Source organism: Trachypithecus francoisi, unplaced genomic scaffold (assembly GCF_009764315.1).
Source record: "Trachypithecus francoisi isolate TF-2019V2 unplaced genomic scaffold, Tfra_2.0 Lachesis_group6, whole genome shotgun sequence".
NCBI lineage: Eukaryota > Metazoa > Chordata > Mammalia > Primates > Cercopithecidae > Trachypithecus > Trachypithecus francoisi.
In genome coordinates, this window is record NW_022681471.1 from 121653563 (window position 1) to 121674640 (window position 21078).

At 40.4% G+C, this 21078-nt stretch overlaps 1 protein-coding gene across 1 annotated transcript in view; it reads right to left on the reverse strand.

Annotated features, from left to right (window-relative positions):
* OFD1 (OFD1 centriole and centriolar satellite protein) overlaps positions 1-21078 on the reverse strand; it is a 36029-nt gene that overhangs the window by 3372 nt on the left and 11579 nt on the right. Inside the window, 14 exon segments of the mRNA XM_033201561.1 lie at positions 2428-2538; positions 3835-3935; positions 5049-5175; positions 5542-6150; positions 7824-7935; positions 8479-8609; positions 9476-9532; positions 9535-9664; positions 11288-11379; positions 12777-12850; positions 14806-14925; positions 16639-16745; positions 19215-19388; positions 19710-19846. Coding sequence (XP_033057452.1) covers positions 2428-2538; positions 3835-3935; positions 5049-5175; positions 5542-6150; positions 7824-7935; positions 8479-8609; positions 9476-9532; positions 9535-9664; positions 11288-11379; positions 12777-12850; positions 14806-14925; positions 16639-16745; positions 19215-19388; positions 19710-19846 — 2082 coding nt within the window.

Sequence of the window (21078 nt, forward strand, 5' to 3'; positions counted from 1 at the left end):
CACAAAGTCTGAAATGCTGTTCAAGACCCAACTGAAATGCCACCTCCTCCTTATTCCTGAAGTGACAAGTAACCACTCCAGCATCTTACTTGCAGGATATCTTGTACCTGCTTTGTCAAAAACTACACATACTTGTTTCTTCCACTTCTATTCCTTCCAGGCAAGGCCCATATTTTAATTACTTGTCTGTTCTCTCTGCATCTTGGCACAGGTCCCTACATCTCACAAGTTTTAATTAGACCCCAATCCCAGAGACAATTATGCTGACCTTTCTCTTCCGGCTCTGACCCATAACCTACATTTTTTTTTTTTTTTTAACCCAAGCAATGCTAATAAGCAGAAAAATTCATAGGTTCAGCAGAGGACTTTGAACCTTTTTGCTGTGCCTTGTTCTAAAGCGATCAGCAGGAACTGAGTTTTACTAATAGGAGAGAAGCAACACAGTTTCTTCTCTCTCTCCCCGCATCTCTTCTGAATCCTTCTCATGAAATTAAAATACCAGAGGACATAGTTGATCATTTCCATAGCAGAAATGCAACTTCCTCCTTGCTAGAAGAAGAAAAAATGGTTACTCCTAAACCAGATCGCTTTCTTATATGGAATAGTAATCTCAAAATAGGAATGTTGTTTAAGCACCAATTACAAAATAAAGAGGAAGAGTGAGCTGCTTCTCTGCTCTGGTGTATATTTGGTAGTTGCAGGGTGGTATACAGAAACCTCTTGGACACAAGGGGAAAGAAAGGAAGTATGTCCACGGGGCACCTCCGAGACACCAAATTTCAGACTTTTTGAATTCCCTTTGTGCCCAGATGAAGAGGTGAAATGACAAATGTAACAATTTCTCAATAACCAAAATGTCACTCGCCATGATGCTTAATAATTTTTTTTTTTTTTTTTTTGAGGCGGAGTCTCGCTCTGTTGCCCGGACTGGAGTGCAGTGGCCGGATCTCAGCTCACTGCAAGCTCCGCCTCCCGGGTTTACGCCATTCTCCTGCCTCAGCCTCCCGAGTAGCTGGGACTACAGGCGCCCGCCATCTCGCCCGGCTAGTTTTTGTATTTTTAGTAGAGACGGGTTTCACCGTGTTAGCCAGGATGGTCTCGATCTCCTGACCTCGTGATCCGCCCGTCTCGGCCTCCCAAAGTGCTGGGATTACAGGCTTGAGCCACCGCGCCCGGCCTGCTTAATAATTTTTAAAGCCAATATTATAATCTATGTTCCATCTCAGTGGCAGAACACCTAGTTACTCAGCTGATTTCCCTCATCCTATCACATTATTTGTATTCCTTCACTCAGGTCTGTACCAAATGGGTGCCTGTAGACACTCCCTCTTGTGGCCGCGGCCCCTACTCCCCGCTCCCTGCTACGGTCCTGGGTGATGGCCTGCTGACTATCTGCCTCCCCTACTAGAAATCCAGGAAGGTGAGGGCTTGAGCTACAGGCTCAGCCCTGAGCAAAGTGCCCAGCAGAGAGAAGGCTCTAGATCAAGTCTCACTGAATGCTTTCCAAAGCAGATTTACTCTGGAATCAGCAAAATCAACCCTCTCAAAATCTCTTGCCTCTTTCAGTAATTTTATACGTTCCTGAGTACCATGACTAAAACCAAGAAACTGCTAACAGGGGTTTTGGGTATGATGTTTTTCCAATGTTTGGGAGGGACTAAGAGGTGGCTTTACTTGAGAAAATTCCTTTCAGATTTGAGGATTAAACACTTGGTCCAAGAAGAAAAGGACCTGGCTGTTGGCTGAGCCCTGGAACAAAACACAAAGCTCCCATGGCTCTCTTGCCGTCCCCCTTCACCCCCAGTGAGGGAAGTAGGTAATCTGGAGAAGAGGAAAGAGGAAGTGGGCCAGACAAGAGAAGTCTGATGGCCAGTTTTCCTCCAGTGCTAAGCTAACTCGGTGTCATAGCTTTTCCAAAGATTGAAATACAAAGTTTTTCTGTCCTAATTTCTTATGACACAAAGGAAACAAGTAGATAGAAAAATAAATAACATTTAAATGTTACAATCACATTAAAGATATATGATGGGAGTTAATTATTACTTCAATTTTTCACCGTGATTTCCCAAAATGATAAGGTTCCCATGGAACAGTTTTTGTAGAAGAGTCTTGGGGAAAAGTCCAACTACTATTCCAGGCACTGAAGAGTTAATGAAAACACTTTTTAAGCAACTGGCCTGAGAAGCGTAAATGAGAAGCCTTTTCTTCCAATGTGTCCTTTCCTCAGCACTGTCTTTACATGTTCACGTGGGAATTACTTCAGAAATGTCGTTAACAATATAATGACACTGTAACTCCCCAACCCAAGATTTTGACTAATTTACACCTGTAAGAAGACTTCAGTGATACATGAACTAATTCACAGAGCACACAGACTGGTATTTAGTATGTGACCCTGCTGACTGTTAGTTCAAGAAAAGAACTTACTTGGGTGCTGATATGAGAAGGGCACAGGAGCTGCAGCAGCACCCACATAAGGCATATCCCCGGCAGGAGAGAGCCCATCCATTTCCAACTGCCTTGGCACGCTCCCTGCAGCTGCATGAGGCACAAACAATTGTCCCATGAGTCCTTAATAATAACACCAAGACAAAGAAGGGTAGTGCAGTGTGGGGGCAACTGACTGGAGAACGGGAACTGAAGCCAAAGTAACTGGGTGTGCCCTTTCCTAACAGGATTCCATGAAGTTCCCAACATAACCACTTGCCAACGTATTTGCTCGTCAGAGTGTTTTTGTACTTGAAAGAATTAACTTTGTTTACAAAATTAGATTTGTTACCCAACAGGAAAATCAACCCAGTGACAGTGAAGAATTCAATTAGCTTGCTGATAATCATTTGAATTCTATTAAACTATCAATGATTTAACACAAAGACGTTAACAAATATTCACAAAATTTACCAAGCCCTCTAACTGTTCAAAATATTACATTTTCAGATTTGAAGATGAAGTTTACAAGGCTAACCAACAGCTTATATACAAATATAAAGAAAGAACCTTAGAGATGATAGGCTCTACATGCTTATTTTACGCTTACAAAGTGGCTACGAAGTGAGACAGTCTAAGGCAGAGCCATAGCCAGGACACCAGTTTCTGGACTCTTAATATTCTTTTATCTCCATTCTTTCACTAAAAATGAGGTTTTGTAAATCTGAGGCAATCAACAGAATCAGCAAATTTAGAAAATAACATCCTTACGCCAGGCGCAGTGGCTCATGCCTGTAATCCCAGCACTTTGGGAGGCTGAGGCAGGTGTATCACTTGAGGTCAGGAGCTCAAGAGCAGCCTGGCCGATATGGTGAAACCCCATCTCTACTAAAAATACAAAAAAACTAGCTGGGTGTGGTGGCGTGTGCCTGCGGTCCCAGCTACTTGGAAGGCTGAGGCAGATGAATCGCTTGGACCTGGGAGGAGGAGGGAGGTTGCAGTGAGCCAAGGTCGGACCACTGTACTCCAGCCTGGGCAACAGAGACAGACTCCATCTCAAAAAATATAAAAATAAACACTGCTGTATTCTATAAAAAGGTAAAAATAAATTAAGAAAAATGATAATTATTTAAAATCTGATGTTAATAGTTCATTTATAAGCTAAAAATTAGCTCAAACTCTGAAATTATTAGTCATACTGAAATTTTTAAAAAGTAAACAGACACACGCATGAAAATCTTCATGACAGAAAAATGAGGTGATACATCTGTACTTGTGGTTGTATCACAAAATAATAATGACCCAATTTGTAACTGCTTTTCTTTTTAAACCAATGGATACGTTTCACCAAAACTAAGCTTTCTAGATTTTCAACTTATAAAAACTGATACTTATATTTGAACTTACATTCAAAAGATGATTCAAATTCCTCATTATCCTTAAAAGCTAGCTTGTCCACATCTGAAAATTCACTTTTGTCTTGAAGTTCAGTTTGTCTTCGATAAAGACTAGATTGGAAGGATAAAATTCATGAATGTGAAGTTTTAATAATGGAAAACCAAAGAGCACAAGGTGACAAAAAGCCTTTTGTGACTCAAGAAAAGGCTCTACAAAATTCCTTTTCTCTTTGTCTTGTAAACAATAGCTCCACCTCACCACCACCACTAGGCATTGTTCTCAGCAATTAATACCTGTTTACTCAGTTACTCCTTGTAACTATTTCATGCTGTGAAGTAGATACTACAGTTGTTAATAAAGACTAATGTTGTACTCGGAATGCTATTCCTAGGAAATAACCATAAAACATTTCTGAAAAAAAATTCTGCATACTATCAGCATGAACCAGCTGAAGATGCAATACCATAACCCTGAGTGAGCAAAGTGCCCTAACTCAGCATATGTGTGTGTCTTACCTTCCTTTTGGCTTATCACAAAAAAAAAAAAAAAAAAAAAGCTTTAGGACCATGACAGGCCCATGTGGCAGAGAACTACATTAACATGCAGATGCCCAGGCTGGAGCCAGAACTAAGGAGTCAGTTCTCTCTGCTGTGGGCCCAGGTATGGGTAGAAGTCTGCTCATGACTCAAATCACAGCCTGGCTGACCCAGTGGCCTGTTTCTAAAAACATCCACTCCTTCCTGTTTCAACAATCATACTCTACTCCAGAGCCTGCTACCAGGTTTGAATTTATTTCAATGATATGCAGGTCAGAACCTTATCTGTTTATATTTCAATGCCAAAATATTTTTAAATGACTTTTTAATGATGCGTAAAATTGTTCCAACTTTAGAAATAACCTCCATTTGTTTTTTATCTTAATAAACCAAGTCTAGTCACAGAACCAGGAAGATGCTTATTCACACCAGATTGCACGGTCCATACATCAAGTTTAGCAAATAAGCATTATCCACTTGTTTGCTAAAAACAATCTTTTTCCCTCCAGGTAATTTAGATGATTCTCAAAAATGACACATCATTTTGTAATCTGATTGCAAATTCTATACTGCCACATGATCTATAATAACTATCTTAAAAAAAAAAATCCCAGTAAAACAACTGAAGGCTGACACAGCAAATAACATGATTCAGCTGAAGCTAATCAATCAGAACGTTATACATACCCCACTTTCTGCTCTGTAGGGCTGGAGACGGGAGGGATGGAGAGGCTGTGCCTAGACTCAGTGGGTGATAGTAGGGGCATTCTGTCAGGACAAGGTCTGGGGGAAACAACGTGTGATCTGCTCAGACCTAAGGTGCAGAAAGAACCAAGGCAAAAATATTACCAATTGCATGGAGAAGATACCAACGTGGTTTCTAAAGAGCTCCATTAGTTTGAAAATAAACTGTTATCCTCACAAAAAGCCAACTATGATGCATAAGATCCACAAAACTAATGATTCAAGCACTAAATTAAATTGCAGTGGCAATAATAAAATGCATGAAACCAACAGGCAGCAAAGGAAAGGCGACTATCACTCTCTAAACAGCTCTGTGTGCCAAGCAAACACTAGACCTTGCCACTCTGGCCCGGTGACCCTCACAGCAACCCGTGTCGTGGGCAGGGTGGCTACCCAACTCCAGAGCACCCCACAACCCTTTGTGCGGGTGGCTTACCTTCTAGATACATTTCACTTTCGAGGCTTCTTTTTGCTTTTGGAAGGGGTGTGGAAGAGAGGCGTCTGGAGGAAGTGCTCCCGTGGAGCCTCGAGGCAGCACTGCTTGTCAGTGCTTCCAAGACGTCATTCCTTTCTTCTTTAAGTGTGCCCACTTGAGGCTGCTCAGAGACAACTCTGTCCTCTCCAAAGATATGTCTTTCCGGGGAACTCGAAGTAATGTTTTTGAAGGCTTCCAGCAAGTGCAGAGATGGTGGGCTCTTTGCTGCTAGTGGGCTTTTGGCAGAGTTTTTAATGACTCTCCGATGGTAACTTCTGAAAGCCTTTTCCAAGCGTTCAGCCTCTTGCTGAAGCTCTTTGACCCTTGCCTTAGTATTGGCTACAAACTCAAGGTCAGAATCAGGGGAACTACCCTCCACCCATGCATTTGGATAATTTGTGATCCTTGATGCAACCACACGTGCTGTAACTTTTTCCTGTTTAAAAGGACTGTTCAAAAAATCCCCACATATCTCATCATTGCGAGGCACCATGTTGCCATTTATTAATCCATTGACAGAACGATCGATCACAGACTGCTTTGGATTGCAGTACACTTCATTCTCTAGGGCTGCAGGGTACAAAAAGCAAATTTCACAAGTGAGTGAACAAGGCAGAGAAGAAAATATACTCGAGAATATTACTTTTTTGAAAAATGGAAGAAAGTAATAAGGACAAACTTGCACGTTAAAGTTTCTGAAGCCATGGTAATGATAACCACTAACATTCATTGAGAGCTTATTGTACCAGCTACAGCTTCATATGTCTTTTGTAACATGATATAATTTCAGAATCCATTATGCACAATTTTGAAATCCACAAGGCTCTGAGAACTGAAAATTTATTCATAATTTATTTGCTGGCAAAGCCTAACCAGTCTTGAACTCATATGGCTGAAAAGTTTGACCTGAACTGATGTAAACCCATTTATAATCTTTATTTATCCCAGCATGAATATTCATACAGTTGACTGCAAATAATTAATGTGTTTTACTATAGGATGCTGTTCAGAACTCCCAGGGCTAGTGCGAAATCCACAGCATATGGCCTGAGTTTCATATAAGGAAGTGAGGACCTGCATTCACAACAACACTGTGGTCAAGGAACTCTCACTGTTCCGATTTTACAGATGAGGGAACTAAAGCTTACTGAGGCTGGGTCACACGGTTAGCAGGTCTAAGAGCTACTGGGCTTTCCTAATGCAAAGCCAGTGCATGTGCCCCACTCTCCTGCAATGCCTCCCCGTGATGCTGCAAGAAAAAAGTTTGCCCTTAGCAACACATACATGCGAAAGGGTTCTATCCTCATTCAACTATTTTTTATTGATAGGAGACTGCTATGACTTCAGCTGTGACAAGTTTCGCAAACAGAATTGAAAGAAAATGAGGAACAGAAAAAAGTAGAAATGAGTAGAGATAAAAATAAAACAAGTGCTGGTAGAAGAGAACAAGGAGCTGAGAAGGAAAGAATGCAGGTGGGAACGAGGAAGGCTCTGACCTAGTTGAACTGGTAACACGTACGTACTTTCTTTGAGCTTGAAAGCAACTGAAGAAGAAAGTATCTAAACTTCAATATCCTTTTTACGAAGTAGGAAGGGGCAGAGATGCATCCACAGTGAAGACACAATAATAAAATGATACCAATAACCATTTCCTGAGTGTCTTTTATGTCCCAGGCACTGGACTGAAACCCATTTCATTTCATCTTTTTCATCATGGCTCAGTAGGTATTATTATCCCCATTACAAATGAGGAGATTGAGGCCCAAGGAAGTTAAAGTAACATGCCCAAGGTCAAACAACTTCAAAACTGGGGTCCAAAAGAAGAACAGTTCTCTGATTCTGAGGGCAATGTTCTTTTTGCTAAACCACCCTGCTTGTCCTGTATATTCATATATCTATCAAGGAATCCATAAAACTACTGATTGGTGTTAACATTGGGGTTACAAATAAAAAAAGAAATCCTAGAATGAATGTGGGGACTTCTACATCACCACCATTCCTTTCCTATTGGGGCATGAGACTCTCCCAAGCCATGAGGCACCTATGAAGCAAATCACTTTTGCTGATGATGCAGATGGTATTACCAAAATGGATAGGCAGTTTTACTTCTAAAATGACACATATTTCTATGGCTTTTCCCCTAACACAATAATTACTATTCAATAAATTATGATCATTACATTTTCACAGACAACAGAAGCTTTATACACACAAAAATATTTATGGGTTAAAATGTCTCTAACCTGTCTGAGTTTGTTTCAGCTGCAATTTTAAATCGGCAACCTGAGTAGTTAACCTCTTTACAGAAGCTTTGTAACCCAGAATCTGGGCCTTCAGCTGTGCAGAATGTTCAATCTGAAAAGATTCAGAATAGGAAAAGAAATCCATGTAAAACAAATCACAGCTTGCTTCAAAAGGAAAAATTCTCTTATCGTGTTTGTACTCTTTTTGTTCTGCCAATTTCAAGAAGCTTTATGACAGTAAACAAGAGGGTCCCTATTAAGAAAAACACAAGCAGAACAAACAAGTTTTTCACCATCTTTTTCAGTCATATCAAAGAACTCTAGGGCATGCAGGCAGGAATCAGAAGACACAGTGAATGTTTGTAATACTTCTTAGGGTGAGAATCAAGAGATAACAGTGGGTACCATCAGGCACTCAGAAAATTTTATGTTTAGGTGAGTTTGCTTTCTTCTCCATTTTATTACTATTACGAATATAAAGTCATATTATCACTGCAAAATTTTCTCAGATGAGAAAGGATACTTTTAGCATATTTGGGAGAGTAATGTTTGATGTTAAAATAAATCTGATTTACACTAGTATGACTTGTGCCAAGTTTACATATCTATGAAGTGTACTGGTATCACACTAGAACTGAAGAAGAGCAATACTCACTTCATCTTGCAGTTGTTTGTGCAGAGCTTGCCTGCGGCTTTCGAACTCCTCATGCTCAACCACCATAGCATTTTCAGCTTTCCGTAGTTCTTTCTGAAAGACTGCAAGTTCAGGAGCCGGCTGAGCTAGGCCTAAGAAGGTAAAAAAAAATCCTAGTCATTACCAACCTTAAGTTATTTCACTTAACAAAAACTGTTAAAGGGGTTTTAAAGTGTTCCTTTGCTTTGTACTCACGCAATAAATATGATAAGTCTATTAAATGAGCTCAAAGCAATCCTGACTCAAATTTCACAACAAAAGAATTTAGTGCATGTTAATGAAAACTTTATTACCCTTGGAGCCCTACTCCAAGTAAAAGAACTCTTTCAAATCCTCAAATTAACCTGAAAGCCTGTTTCTCTCCTCTACCATGCACAGAAGGAGCTCTCTCTCTGGTCTACCTGTTGATGACAGCCCTGGGATCCAATATGATCTGGGCATCTGACAGCAGCAGTTGGGATCCAGGCAGAAGGCAGATGGTTGTCACAGTCAAGGTCATCTAAGAACCCTTTAATAAAGGTTGACTTATTCAGGGTATGCACAAAGGATGGTGGAGTTCCCTGGGCTAGTAACAGGGCCACACTGTTAGCGCTCCTTGGGCCTGGAGAATCAGGGGAGGGAGAAATTCTCAGCACTGGAGAGAGGGAGGTGGTGCAGAGCACCCGGAAGAGGTCATCACAGGCACTATGACCTCACATGAGGCAGTGGCCAGCCTAGGGCTACTGTATGTAGAGGCTGGTGTCCCCACTGGCCAAACCCAATCAGCAGTCAGAGGGCAAGGGAAGCCTTGATACCACCTAAAGCAGGTTTGCAGAGTTTAATCCAAGAATCTTAATTTTATAAACCTTCCCAATTTAAGCCCCCCCCCACCTTATACAAGTACAAAGCATAGTTTTATAATACTGACCTAATACGAATTACTAAAACATGCAAGTCAGAAAAAAAGAAAAATACATACGGTTTAGGAGATGCAAGATTTCATTTCTACTCTCTTCCAGTTGTTGTTTAAGTAATTATTTTGTGCCAGAAGCTCCAGTTTCTCTTCTTTTAGTAGTGAATAATCACTCATCTCTTTAACCTTTTCATTCAGCATATGGTTTTGTTTTGTTATTGCCAAAGACTGCGCTTTGACAGACTCTAATTCAAGCTAAAATTCAAAAAGGAAAATTTACATTTGAATAATGACTTTACAGTACTGCAAAAGTAAAAGCTGGCAGGCTCCTTTAAGCATGGTGTCACAATTTAATTAAGGTCACTGGATAGAAGTCTGACTCTCGGCCGGGCGCGGTGGCTCAAGCCTGTAATCCCAGCACTTTGGGAGGCCGAGACGGGCGGATCACGAGGTCAGGAGATCGAGACCATCCTGGCTAACACGGTGAAACCCCATCTCTACTAAAAATACAAAAATTAGCCGGGCGAGATGGCGGGCGCCTGTAGTCCCAGCTACTCGGGAGGCTGAGGCGAGAGAATGGCGTAAACCCGGGAGGCGGAGCTTGCAGTGAGCTGAGATCTGGCCACTGCACTCCAACCTGGGCGACAGAGCGAGACTCCGTCTCAAAAAAAAAAAAAAAAAAAAAAGAAGTCTGACTCTCTGCAGTAAGACTCTAACTACAGTAACAAAAATTATCTTCTGCCCTACAGTTGAGGCAGAAGTTTTATAGGCCACCATCCCATGAAGCAAGTCCTTCTAAGATTATCATCCCATTTTCCAGAGGCAACTAAGAACCCAACAACAATCACCCATCATAGCAATATATATTTTTTAAATATGAAAAAGTAAGATAAAAATGGCTAGGCATGGTGGTTCCCGCCTGTAATCACAGCACTTTGGGAGGCTGAGGCAAGAGGATTGCTTGAGCTCAGGAGACCACCGTGGGCAACATGGCGAAACCCCATCTCTACTAAAAATACAAAAATTAGCTGGGCGTGGTGGCGCATGGCTGTAATCCCAGCTACTCGGGAGGCTGAGACATGGGAATCACTTGAACCTGGGAGGTGGAAGTTGGTTGCAGTGAGCCAAGATCACACCACTGCACTCCAGCCTGAGCGAAAGAACAAGACTCTGCCTAGAAAGAAAGAAAGATTCCGTAACATGTTGTGAAGTGCTTCCCTTTTCTTAGTATAATATATACCATATTTGAGTACAAAAGCCTACAAAGTTCTCACATAAGTCAAAGTTGCTAAAATAAATTTTATATACAAAATATGTTGTAAGTACCTAAAGTTCCAGCTTTCCTTCAGACAGCAAGCACACGAATGAATAGAAAAGTAAAGCAGCAATGATATGTGAAAAGTGCACCTCATTTTGTTTTAATCTGTAAGATAACAATGTAACAACAGGAATTTTTCTACCTGCTGCTGATGGAAGGAGAGAACAGGCTGATGTAGAAACTAACAGTAATGGCCACCTGCTATGAACTAGGCACGTAAGTTAGCTTACTGAATTCCCTCAACAACCCTATAATGTGGAAAACATCTTAGTTTACAGCTCAGGAACCTGCAGTCACAGAACTTCCCTAGTGACACACAAGCAGTTAGAGACACAGACAGGATTTGAGCAGGACTCCAGGACCCAAAGCTCTATCTGCGCTTTCCTATGTGACATTGTTTGAAATTAAGAACTATTGAATTAACTACAGTCATCACCTTCTTAGCCATATAAATGGCAGTCGAAACACTTCAAGAGGATGACTTAGGATAAATTATGTATGACTAAAATTTCATATATTGCTTAAAATCTATTTCAAAAACCAATATGCTTAACAATTACCTCAAGTTCTTTCACACGATTTACAGATTGATTGAGTTCCTCCTTTTTTGAATTAATAGCTGTGAGCTCCTCTTGCAAATGAACAGCTTTTTCTGAAAAAAGAACCACCAATTAAACACCATAAGTTTTCCTAGTGAATACAAAAGCCATTTAATATTTATGGCCAGTATGTCAGACCTAATGACCACTATTTCACAATCGAAATAGCAGAGGTAGGGGGCAAGTAAGAAATAAACCCTATTACCCAACAGGTGATGTGAAGCTATAACTGTCATGTATGTGGTGAAATTCCACTTGCTACACATGCTAACCAGAGTTATACCATCTGCTCAAAGCACAGGGCCCTAATACCCACAGCTCTTAACTTCCTTGAAGACAAAGATCTGTCTGTTACTATATTGTAGTTACTATTTTGTAGTTTTCACTTCATCTAACACAAGTCTATGTAGATATATCATCAAACCATAATTTGTTACATACATATTGGTACTAATCCATAAAAGAAGTATTAGTCTCCACAAGATAGTAAAAGAGGCTGGGCACAGTGGCTCATGCCTGTAATCCCAGCACTCTGGGAGACCAAGGCAGGCAGACCACCTGAGCTCAGGAGTTCGAGACCAGCCTGGCCAACATGGTGAAACTCTGTCTCTACAAAATTTAGCAGGGCATGGTGGTGCACACCTGTAGTCCCAGCTACTTGGGAGGCTGAGGCACAAGAATCACTTGAACCCAGGAGGCGGAGGTTGCAGTGAGCCGAGATTGTGCCACTGTACTCCAGCCTGGGCAACAGAGCAAGACTCCATCTCTAAAACAAAAAAAAAGACAGTAGCCACACATCGGGTATCTGGGTCAACATCAACTACCCAACTCTGGTTTACTCCCAAGAATCTACTTGAAATTTCCACCAAAACTTCAACTTCTTGTTGCAGCAATTTCCTAGAAATACACTAAAATGTGAAACATCTGAAGATTGAAAAATTATTCAACTTCCACAGTCTCAGGCCAATGTACACAAGAGTTCAGAAGGTTATACATCAAGTAAAAATATTGTAAAGCATAAAAATACATTAGAAGCAAAAGAAATAAGAAACTAGGTCACAGGGGACAGAGAAGTTAAAGTTTTCCGTAAGTGAAAAATAAAGTCTCTCATAGTTAGGAGTAATACATACTTCATGGCAGTAAGTTGCTGCTACGTTCCTGACAATTGCAGATTTATCAAAATATATGAAATAAAGTTGGATAAAATATCCATGATAAATCACTGGCCTTTGTGAATATACAAATTACTGAACATGAAGGTTTCTCAAAAGGCAGTGAAGACAATGATTTTTTTTAAATTTATAAAATTAAAATTACAAAAAATGTGTAATTTTGTAGAAACAATGAAGTGTAAGCTATATTTTTTAGAATATGGAACAGGCCCAACTTGGGAAGCTAATAACCTACAGCAGAACTGAAAAATACAGCTTATTTCCCCCCCAAACATCACCTTTATTCTTCCTTTCATCTTCAATCAGTTGATTAGTTCTAATGATGTAGTCATCCTTCAGTTCAAGTTGATACCTGAGAATCAGAATGACTAAATATAAACTCCTCAGTCATTTTTCTGGAAAGACTGTTATCAGTGCGAGAACTTATCTACGGCACAGGAGCACCTGAGGGCGCTGAACGTGACAATGTGTAAACTTCAAAGTCCTCAATACTAAAGCCAGGGATATGACCTCTGAACATAAAGTGCCCAGTAAAACCCTTCCTCGATCCTATAAACTGGGTCCCAAAACTCAATCACACAAAATGAAGGGTCGTATTATCATAAGGTTAGTTACTGAAAACAATCACTTTTCAGTTGGTCTCAACCGACATAAAGAGCAAAGGGGTAAATTAAATTTACACAGCACACAACAGACTCAATCCCAAATGATAATCAGACAGTCACTTCCAATCCACCTGTACCATCTGTCCACCCCCAACCAAGGTAAGAACTTTTGTGCTCAGGGACTAAGGGCAGTCCTGAGAGCCAACCGCCAAGAGCATTATACCCGGATTAGCAACACCAAAAGGCACATTTTCACCGTTTCACTTCCCTTTCCCAGCTGTTACCATCTGCCCTTTTGGTTCCAAAAGGAAATAGAAGCACTCCTGTGGTGAAGAGCCTCCAAACTCCAACACCTGCCAAAGTCATATGAGGATTCCCAAAGCCAGACAGACACCATGCAGCCTGTGGAAGCTGTCACAATGATACCAAATAGTTCACTAGCTCCCTAACTATGTAAAATTAACACACATATTTTAATTCATTTATTCCTAAAAATTCAGCAACTACAGACATTTCCATTTTAGCTATTTTAGTATAGAAACTGACATAGCAATACATCATTTCAAAATCAACAGATAAAAAAGCTGCCATATTTTTAAAAAATAGAATTTGTTTAAAGGATAACCTCGAGAAACCTTTGCAATACTATGTAATGGTGTATCAATGACAATTGAGGAAGGCAATACAAGAGGCCGAATAAGAAATGCCCAGACCACCCGAGCTGAATCATTTCCACGCGACCCATTTACAGCAATATTAACCGAGCACTTTTTATGTGCCAGATGCTTTCCCACACACTGAAGAGAAATGTTACCACATGGGCATAATGTTGTAGCACTGAGATGTTATTCACTGATACACAAAACTCAGACTACAGAAAAGCCAAAGTAACCACAGTTGTCCATATTTTCCTTTCTCTGTATCACTTTTTGCCTCACATAGTTAACTTTAGCTCTTTTGATTCTGGCTTTGCTGAATCTTGAAGAAATACGAGGCACATGTTCACTGACAAATACTATGACCATTAGTGTAATTTATAGATGGTTAGATACCCCCATCCTTGGGGCTGTATAAGTGAGGCAGAGAAAAAGATAACCAAAAGTGGTTATAATTCCAATTTTACAGCTTATCAACTATGCAAGCTGAGCAAGTCACAAGGTGTACTGAAAATTAAAGCAAATCACAGCCCGCAATAAATGCTAGAGAAGCCATAAGAAGCACAGAGGATGTGCATCCCTATACTTTTTTTTTTTTTTGAGATGGATTCTTGCTGTCACCCAGGCTAGTAGAGTGCAGTAACACAATTTCGGCTCACTGCAACCTCTGCCTCCCGGGTTCAAGTGAATCCCCAGTAGCTGGGATTATAAGCACCCACCACCACACCCGGCTAATTTTTGTATTTTTAGTAGAGATGGGGTTTCACCATGTTGGCCAGGCTGGTCTTGAACTCCTCACCTCAGGTGATCCGCCCACTTCAGCCTCCTAGAATACTGGGATTACAGGCGTGAGCCACCACACCTGGCCCTTATATTTTAAAAACTATCCTAACTTAAATGCAGGAAAGGATTGACTGTATTGATAAAACTATGTATTTTTTTTCAAACACTAAAGTGTGCCTAAGTTACAGACTACTTCGTCAGTTTTTATGTTTCTACCAACTTAATTTAAACATATCAGTTATTTAAAAATGCTTAACAATTACTTTAGAAGTTCATTCTTGAGCTTTCGGTCATAGGTCTCCTCAAAATTCTTTATATTCTGCTCCCGTCTCCTAAGTGCCTCAGTTATGCTTTTATGTTTTTCCTCCTGGAGCTTCTGGTTCCTGAAATTAGCAAAAATATAAAAAGTAAATAAACTACCATAGCGGAGCTAACAAATTTAGGAAAAAAATCACATGTGTCTAGTTCAACAGACTAAAACTGCTACATGATATCACTATTGGGAAGTAGAAATAAAGAGCCAGAAGTCCTCAGTGTATTTTATGAACTGACCTAGTTACAGCGTACTGAAACTAGCAGAACTGACTATGGCTTTGGGCTGAGGGGAGTGGGAGAGTCTCAAGAGGGAAGCGGTTTCTCATAGAAGATAAGCACTTAAACAATGGTTATAGGTGATAAACGGCCAAAATCAATTCTGGGATGAAAGAATATTATTAGTTACAAAGTAACAAGTAAGTGTACTTATGTGCTTGAATCTTCTATAATACTGTTTCTAACTGTGGGATTTAATTATTAGTCCATATATATTCAAGATAGAATATTTGTTTTTGTCATTTAATAACCAATCAGCTTTAGCCAAGTGTGGTGGCCCGCACCTATAATCCCAGTTTTTCAGAAGGCTGAGGCAGGAGGATCGCTTGATCCCAAGTGTTTGAGACCAGCCTGGGCAATACAGACAGACCCTGTGTCTTAAAAACAAAACAAAACAAACAAAAAACCCTATTGATTGAATGCTGAAAAAGGTACCAAAAGAGAGGGCAAAAGATAGATGGATCAATCAGGGCTTCCAAATACTGAAGAATAGAATGGTCTTCATAGTGAGACTTTAAATCAACTATAGCACCAACTCCTTAGCCAGGAAGGTAGGTTCACAGGTAGTGAGATCCAGTCATCCTGAGAAGTGCTACAAAATGCTGACTAGTCTAAGAACAGGTAAAGGCTCCAGGTATTAGCTCCCTCTGCTGGTAACCTGGAAAGTCATGGAAAGGTAAACTACATTTATTTAGTTTATACGCTAAGAAGGAGGGAACAAGAGTAGAGAAAATGGAGGTAAAGGTATGATGAACTTTCTCTGCCCCAATTTTGTGCCTATTTCTCTTGATCAATCTGCCTTTTCATCATTATTGCCAAAAAGAGAATAAGGTAGACAGAGAGTTGAAATCAAACAAATTAAGCCTATAGAAGTGAGAAAAAAACATTAATGAAGATGGAGACAAATTATTTAACGAACTAAGATTCCTTCTACGGGTGTCAATAGCAGATTCCCAAAGGAAAAGAAGGCTTACTGCACAAACTATGGACAGGTGAGCTTGCTGTCAATCCCAGGTAAGATCTGAGGGATGAAACATTTGTGAGCACTCAGAAAAAGTGAATAACACAAAGAAATAGTTTCACCAAATACAAGTCAAGTCGGACCACCATACTTTTCTGAGCACACAGCTGGTAAAAGCTGCAGGCCTGGATATATGGAATTCAGTTACTATACATACACACACGGAACTATCAGATCTGAGGGACTGAATGTAACTGCAAAACATATGATCTGTTCCAGTATTAACAGCTTCTCCAAATTATCTATTTGGTCTTACTGTAGCCTGATGATAGCATCTCATTGGTCTTTTCATCTTAATGTTTATATTTCAAAATCAAACCCTAGTGTTTGTTCCTCTTAATTTGTACCTTCTAATGCTAGGTGGTATCCCCTTTACAAACAAAAACTCTACTTGGCAATGAACATTAGAAAATTTAGACATATATTTAGTAATTATTTTTAATCTCATCACTCTGAATATCCAAAATGAACACGCATTACTTACAATTCAAAAGCTTCAACTCTTTGCTTCAGCTCTGCTTCTCTTCCTCTTAGCAAATCCATATCTTTTAGTAAAAGTTGCCTTTGAGCATAAATTTCTTTTGTTTCAATCTGTATAGAAAAGCATTAATTTTTAGCAAGCTAATGAAAGCAAAACAGATTTGAATGAATATACTGTTTCCTAAATTCCAAAAAGCAAAATACAGACATTTAGGATAACAATTTCACCTTCAAGAGATTCCAACTCAAGGTATGCTTTTTGCTTATTCTAGTTGCATAAAAATTTACTCCCCCAATGACTGTTAAACTACCATTACCCTATAGTCCTAACATGCCATGTGTAATTTATGCTATTTAGTTCTTTAACATTTCTCAGTCCCTTACCTAAAAAAAAAAAACTTTTTTTTTTGAGACAGGGTCTCACTCTGTCGCACAGGCTGGAGTGCAGTGGGGTGATCCTGGCTCACTGCAACCTCTGTCTCCCAAGCTCAAGGGTTCCTCCCACCTCAGCCTACTGAGTAGCTAGCTGCAGGCACTACAGGCACATACCACCAAGTCGGGCTGATTTTTTGTATTTTTGTAGAGATGGGGTTTTGCCATGCTGCCCAGGCTGGTCTTGAACTTTTGGGCTCAACTGATATGCTTGCCTTGGCCTCCCAAAGTGCTGGGACTACAAGCATGAGCCACCAAACCTGGAGCCCTTACCTAAATTTTGGCAAGTTCCCCAGGAAGAAAAATTAAACAAAATGTACCTTCAGCAACAAAACTCCAAAAGAATCGAACCCCCATGGTTTTTAGTGGTGGTGCTGTCTGAATGTTTCAGTTCATGGGTCATTCTGACTCAGAGTTAGCAAGCTCATATGAACTCCTAAAAGAACGGACCATCCTTCCATTTGTGTGTTCACAGCGAAAGAATTTACTAACTACCCATGACATGTCAAGCAGCATACTGGAAACGGGATATAAAAAGGTAGACAGATATAGTCCTCATCTCTAAAGACCTCACAATTTAGTCAAGGAGTGAGAAACAATCACACTAAGATGTGATGATTTTGTAACTGAAGTACATAGAGAGTGATGCAGGAACAAGGCCTAAATGAGTCGCTCAGTGGGAGTCAGGGAAGGCATTACTCAGGTGACATCCAAGCTGGGTCTTGAAAGACAGTATGGTTTTGTCAGGGAAAGAAGGGGATGGACAGTCCAGGTGAGGGAATAAAGATATGGTGCTTTTTATGAGGATGACAATCTTCTTCAAAGCTTTCAGATAATCAGAGTTAAACAGTGATCTAGACAGTCACCTATTTTGAAGATGGAGTTATTAGTCTAAACACAATCTAATCATCTCAAAGATATATGCTTCCAACATTCATTTTTATAGCTGAAGCAAGCCCAATTCCTAGAAATGCTATACAAAATTTTAGAGGGGGTGCCCTTAGCATTACACAACCAGGTCTTATTGAGAAGCCCCAAGCAAGAGTGGACACTAGGGGGAAGCATTCCTACTTTCAACATCTGACAGCAGTAGTTCTGGATGTATGTTGGAAATAGTGCGGTAAATCTAGTTTGGTCTAAGACACGCCCTTGGGAAAGGAATATGATCTTAAAGGAGTAGATGCAATCCCGCTTGCCAACATGGACTCCCTCCCACTCTTCACCCTCTCCGTCTCCTGTCCAGTTACTTTCTGGGGTGACAAGATCAAATGGTCACATGGATGACCCTTGTGGCCCTGATGACTCCTTTACCCCGGGGACCTTCACCCTTGCTCATTTCCATGGCTCTCTCCAATGGCAGCATACTGCATTTGGTTTCTAGTCTCCACCTGAAACCTCATCCTGCAATTCTGTATTCTTGGACCATCCTTATTCTTCCAACTACCAGTCTCTCTAGATCGAGTCCTTGATCACTGACACTGCCACTCAACCCTCCCTTTCCCCCAGAAGCCACCTGCCCTCTCCTCTGCTTCCCTTCACTACCCAAGAGAGCCCCAGAATCTTCAAATAGGCTGCCTTTCTCTAGTCAAATAAATTAGGCTCTGAAAAGCTCCACTTCCCAAGCATCTCCATTTTTCCACCCTCACTGAAAGGGGCAGAAGGAGATACTTACAAATCCTCCCCAGAACTAGAACAGAAAACTCACCTACAAGCACATGGGTTGATCTCTCTCAATTCCAGGCTCCCCCAACCACAGCTGAGCCCTCAATACAGGTGATCAGTCCTCTCTGCTTTAAAGGGCTGTTCTTCCCTTATCCATAGGAGCTACTCTGCACCTCCAATCTGCTCCTAAAACCCGAGATCTAACCCCCTAATCTGCCTGAGGAGATGGAGCTTATTCAGGGTGTGTTTCTCATAATCCCAACTTGATTGTTCACCTCCACAGTTCTTGCCTTTCCACCAGTCTCAGAGGAAGCAAATTTGTGTATCCTTTTCAAGGCCCATCCTTCTGTTTGCACTCTTGGCCCCAGTCCCTATTGCTCTTCTGGGGCCTTGTTCCATCAATTGTACCATCCTGTTCCTGGATCTTGAGCCAACCTACTAATAGCTGCAGGAAATAGCCACCCATAAAATATTTGTAAATACCACCTCTTGGTGCTTTTGAATTCTTTCAAGGGTACTCTTTTCCCGAAGAACGAGGGCTTCAGATTTTGCTTGACAAGCTTTCTCAAAATCATTCTGGAACATGGCTAATTCCTTCTCATACTTTTTTTTCGCTTCCATTTTAATTTTTGCTATCTCGGTATCTTTAAAAAACTTCAACTGCAAATTGATCACAAAAAATTAAAAATACTATTATACTATAAAAAAAGGAACAAGTTCTCTCTCTACATCTAGGTTTAACATTAATGCTCTGCCCAAATATATTTATTTCATCTTTAGTTTTATCTCATTCACTGTATTTGTGGGATTCACTCAACAGGCATAAACAAATGTCATCAGAAATAAAAAAATATATGCACAACAGTATAGTATCCCATTCACTATTAAAAGTTCTAGATATTTTCCCATATACCTAAGGTTAAGACTTTAGAAGACAAGCAAAAACATCACTCTTATTAACAGTAACAAGATAAAGCTTACCTTTTGACACATTTCTGCCCGAAGTTGCTCTTCTATTTCTCTCTTATATTCATTTAGCTTTATTTCTAAAGATTCGAACTTGATACGCTGAGGGTAAGCATCTGCAAACTGATCATCAATAAGCTGAAGCTTCTCAGCTATTAAAAGATAACACATCAAATTAGGACATAGAAACATGGTCAGGTGCGTAAGATGCCAGACCTCTGGTTCAAAAGAGCATACTTAGGGGAAAGTGTAGGGATGTCTGCAACTTACTTTGAAATACAAAAAAAGGGGCCGGGCGCGGTGGCTCAAGCCTGGAATCCCAGCACTTTGGGAGGCCGAGACGGACGGATCACGAGGTCAGGAGATCGAGACCATCCTGGCGAACACGGTGAAACCCCGTCTCTACTAAAAACTACAAAAAAAAAAACTAGCCGGCGACATGACGGCGCCTGTAGTCCCAGCTACCCGGGAGGCTGAGGCAGGAGAATGGTGTGAACCCAGGAGGCGGAGCTTGCAGTGAGCTGAGATCCGGCCACAGCACTCCAGCCTGGGTGACAGAGTCAGACTCCGTCTCAAAAGAAAAGAAATACAAAAAAAGGAAGTCAATGAATGGATGGACAGATAAAATGATGAAGCGAGTATAATACAAGCGTAATAGTGAAATCTAGGTAGTGGATATACAAGTGTTCACTAAAATTGTATCAACTTTTCTGTATGTTTGAAAATGTTCATCATAAAATGTTAGAGGACAAAGAAAGCCAAGAGTACAGTTTAAGTCAGAAAACACTGGAGTCTTTTCCTACTCTCTAAGTGCTAAGACAGAGAGCTCTTTATTGGACTTCAGTTAAAGCTGACTTACACATTCAAAACGATAACTTTAAAAGAATCAAAGATCATGTACATCAACTCCTCCCCTTTACAGATAAAGAACAATACAGCTTAATAAGTGACTACATAACAGCATAACCAGGATTAAAGTGAGGTCTACTGACTCTTTCTTCCCTTAGTCCACGGCCCTCAAACAAACTATGGATCAGAATCAACCACACAGCAAAGTGCAAATCTCAACCCACAGTACAATCTCAACCATGTATAACGCCCACCAAAAAAGGATGCACAGATCGAAAAAGGCTGGCAGAAGTAGATTAAAACACTGATAGTGTTTATCTCTGGTAGGGATGACTTTAGACATGTTTTTCCATCTACTTTTCTGTTTTCCAAATGCTGTCCAATACAGGACTCTCCAGCCACACGGGGCCATCGACACTTCAAATGTGACCAAATTGAACTGAGATGTGCTTTAAATGTAAAAAACACGAGATTTCAAAGACTTAGTGCAAAAACTAAATGTGAAATATCTCAGTATTTTTTATATTGAATACAT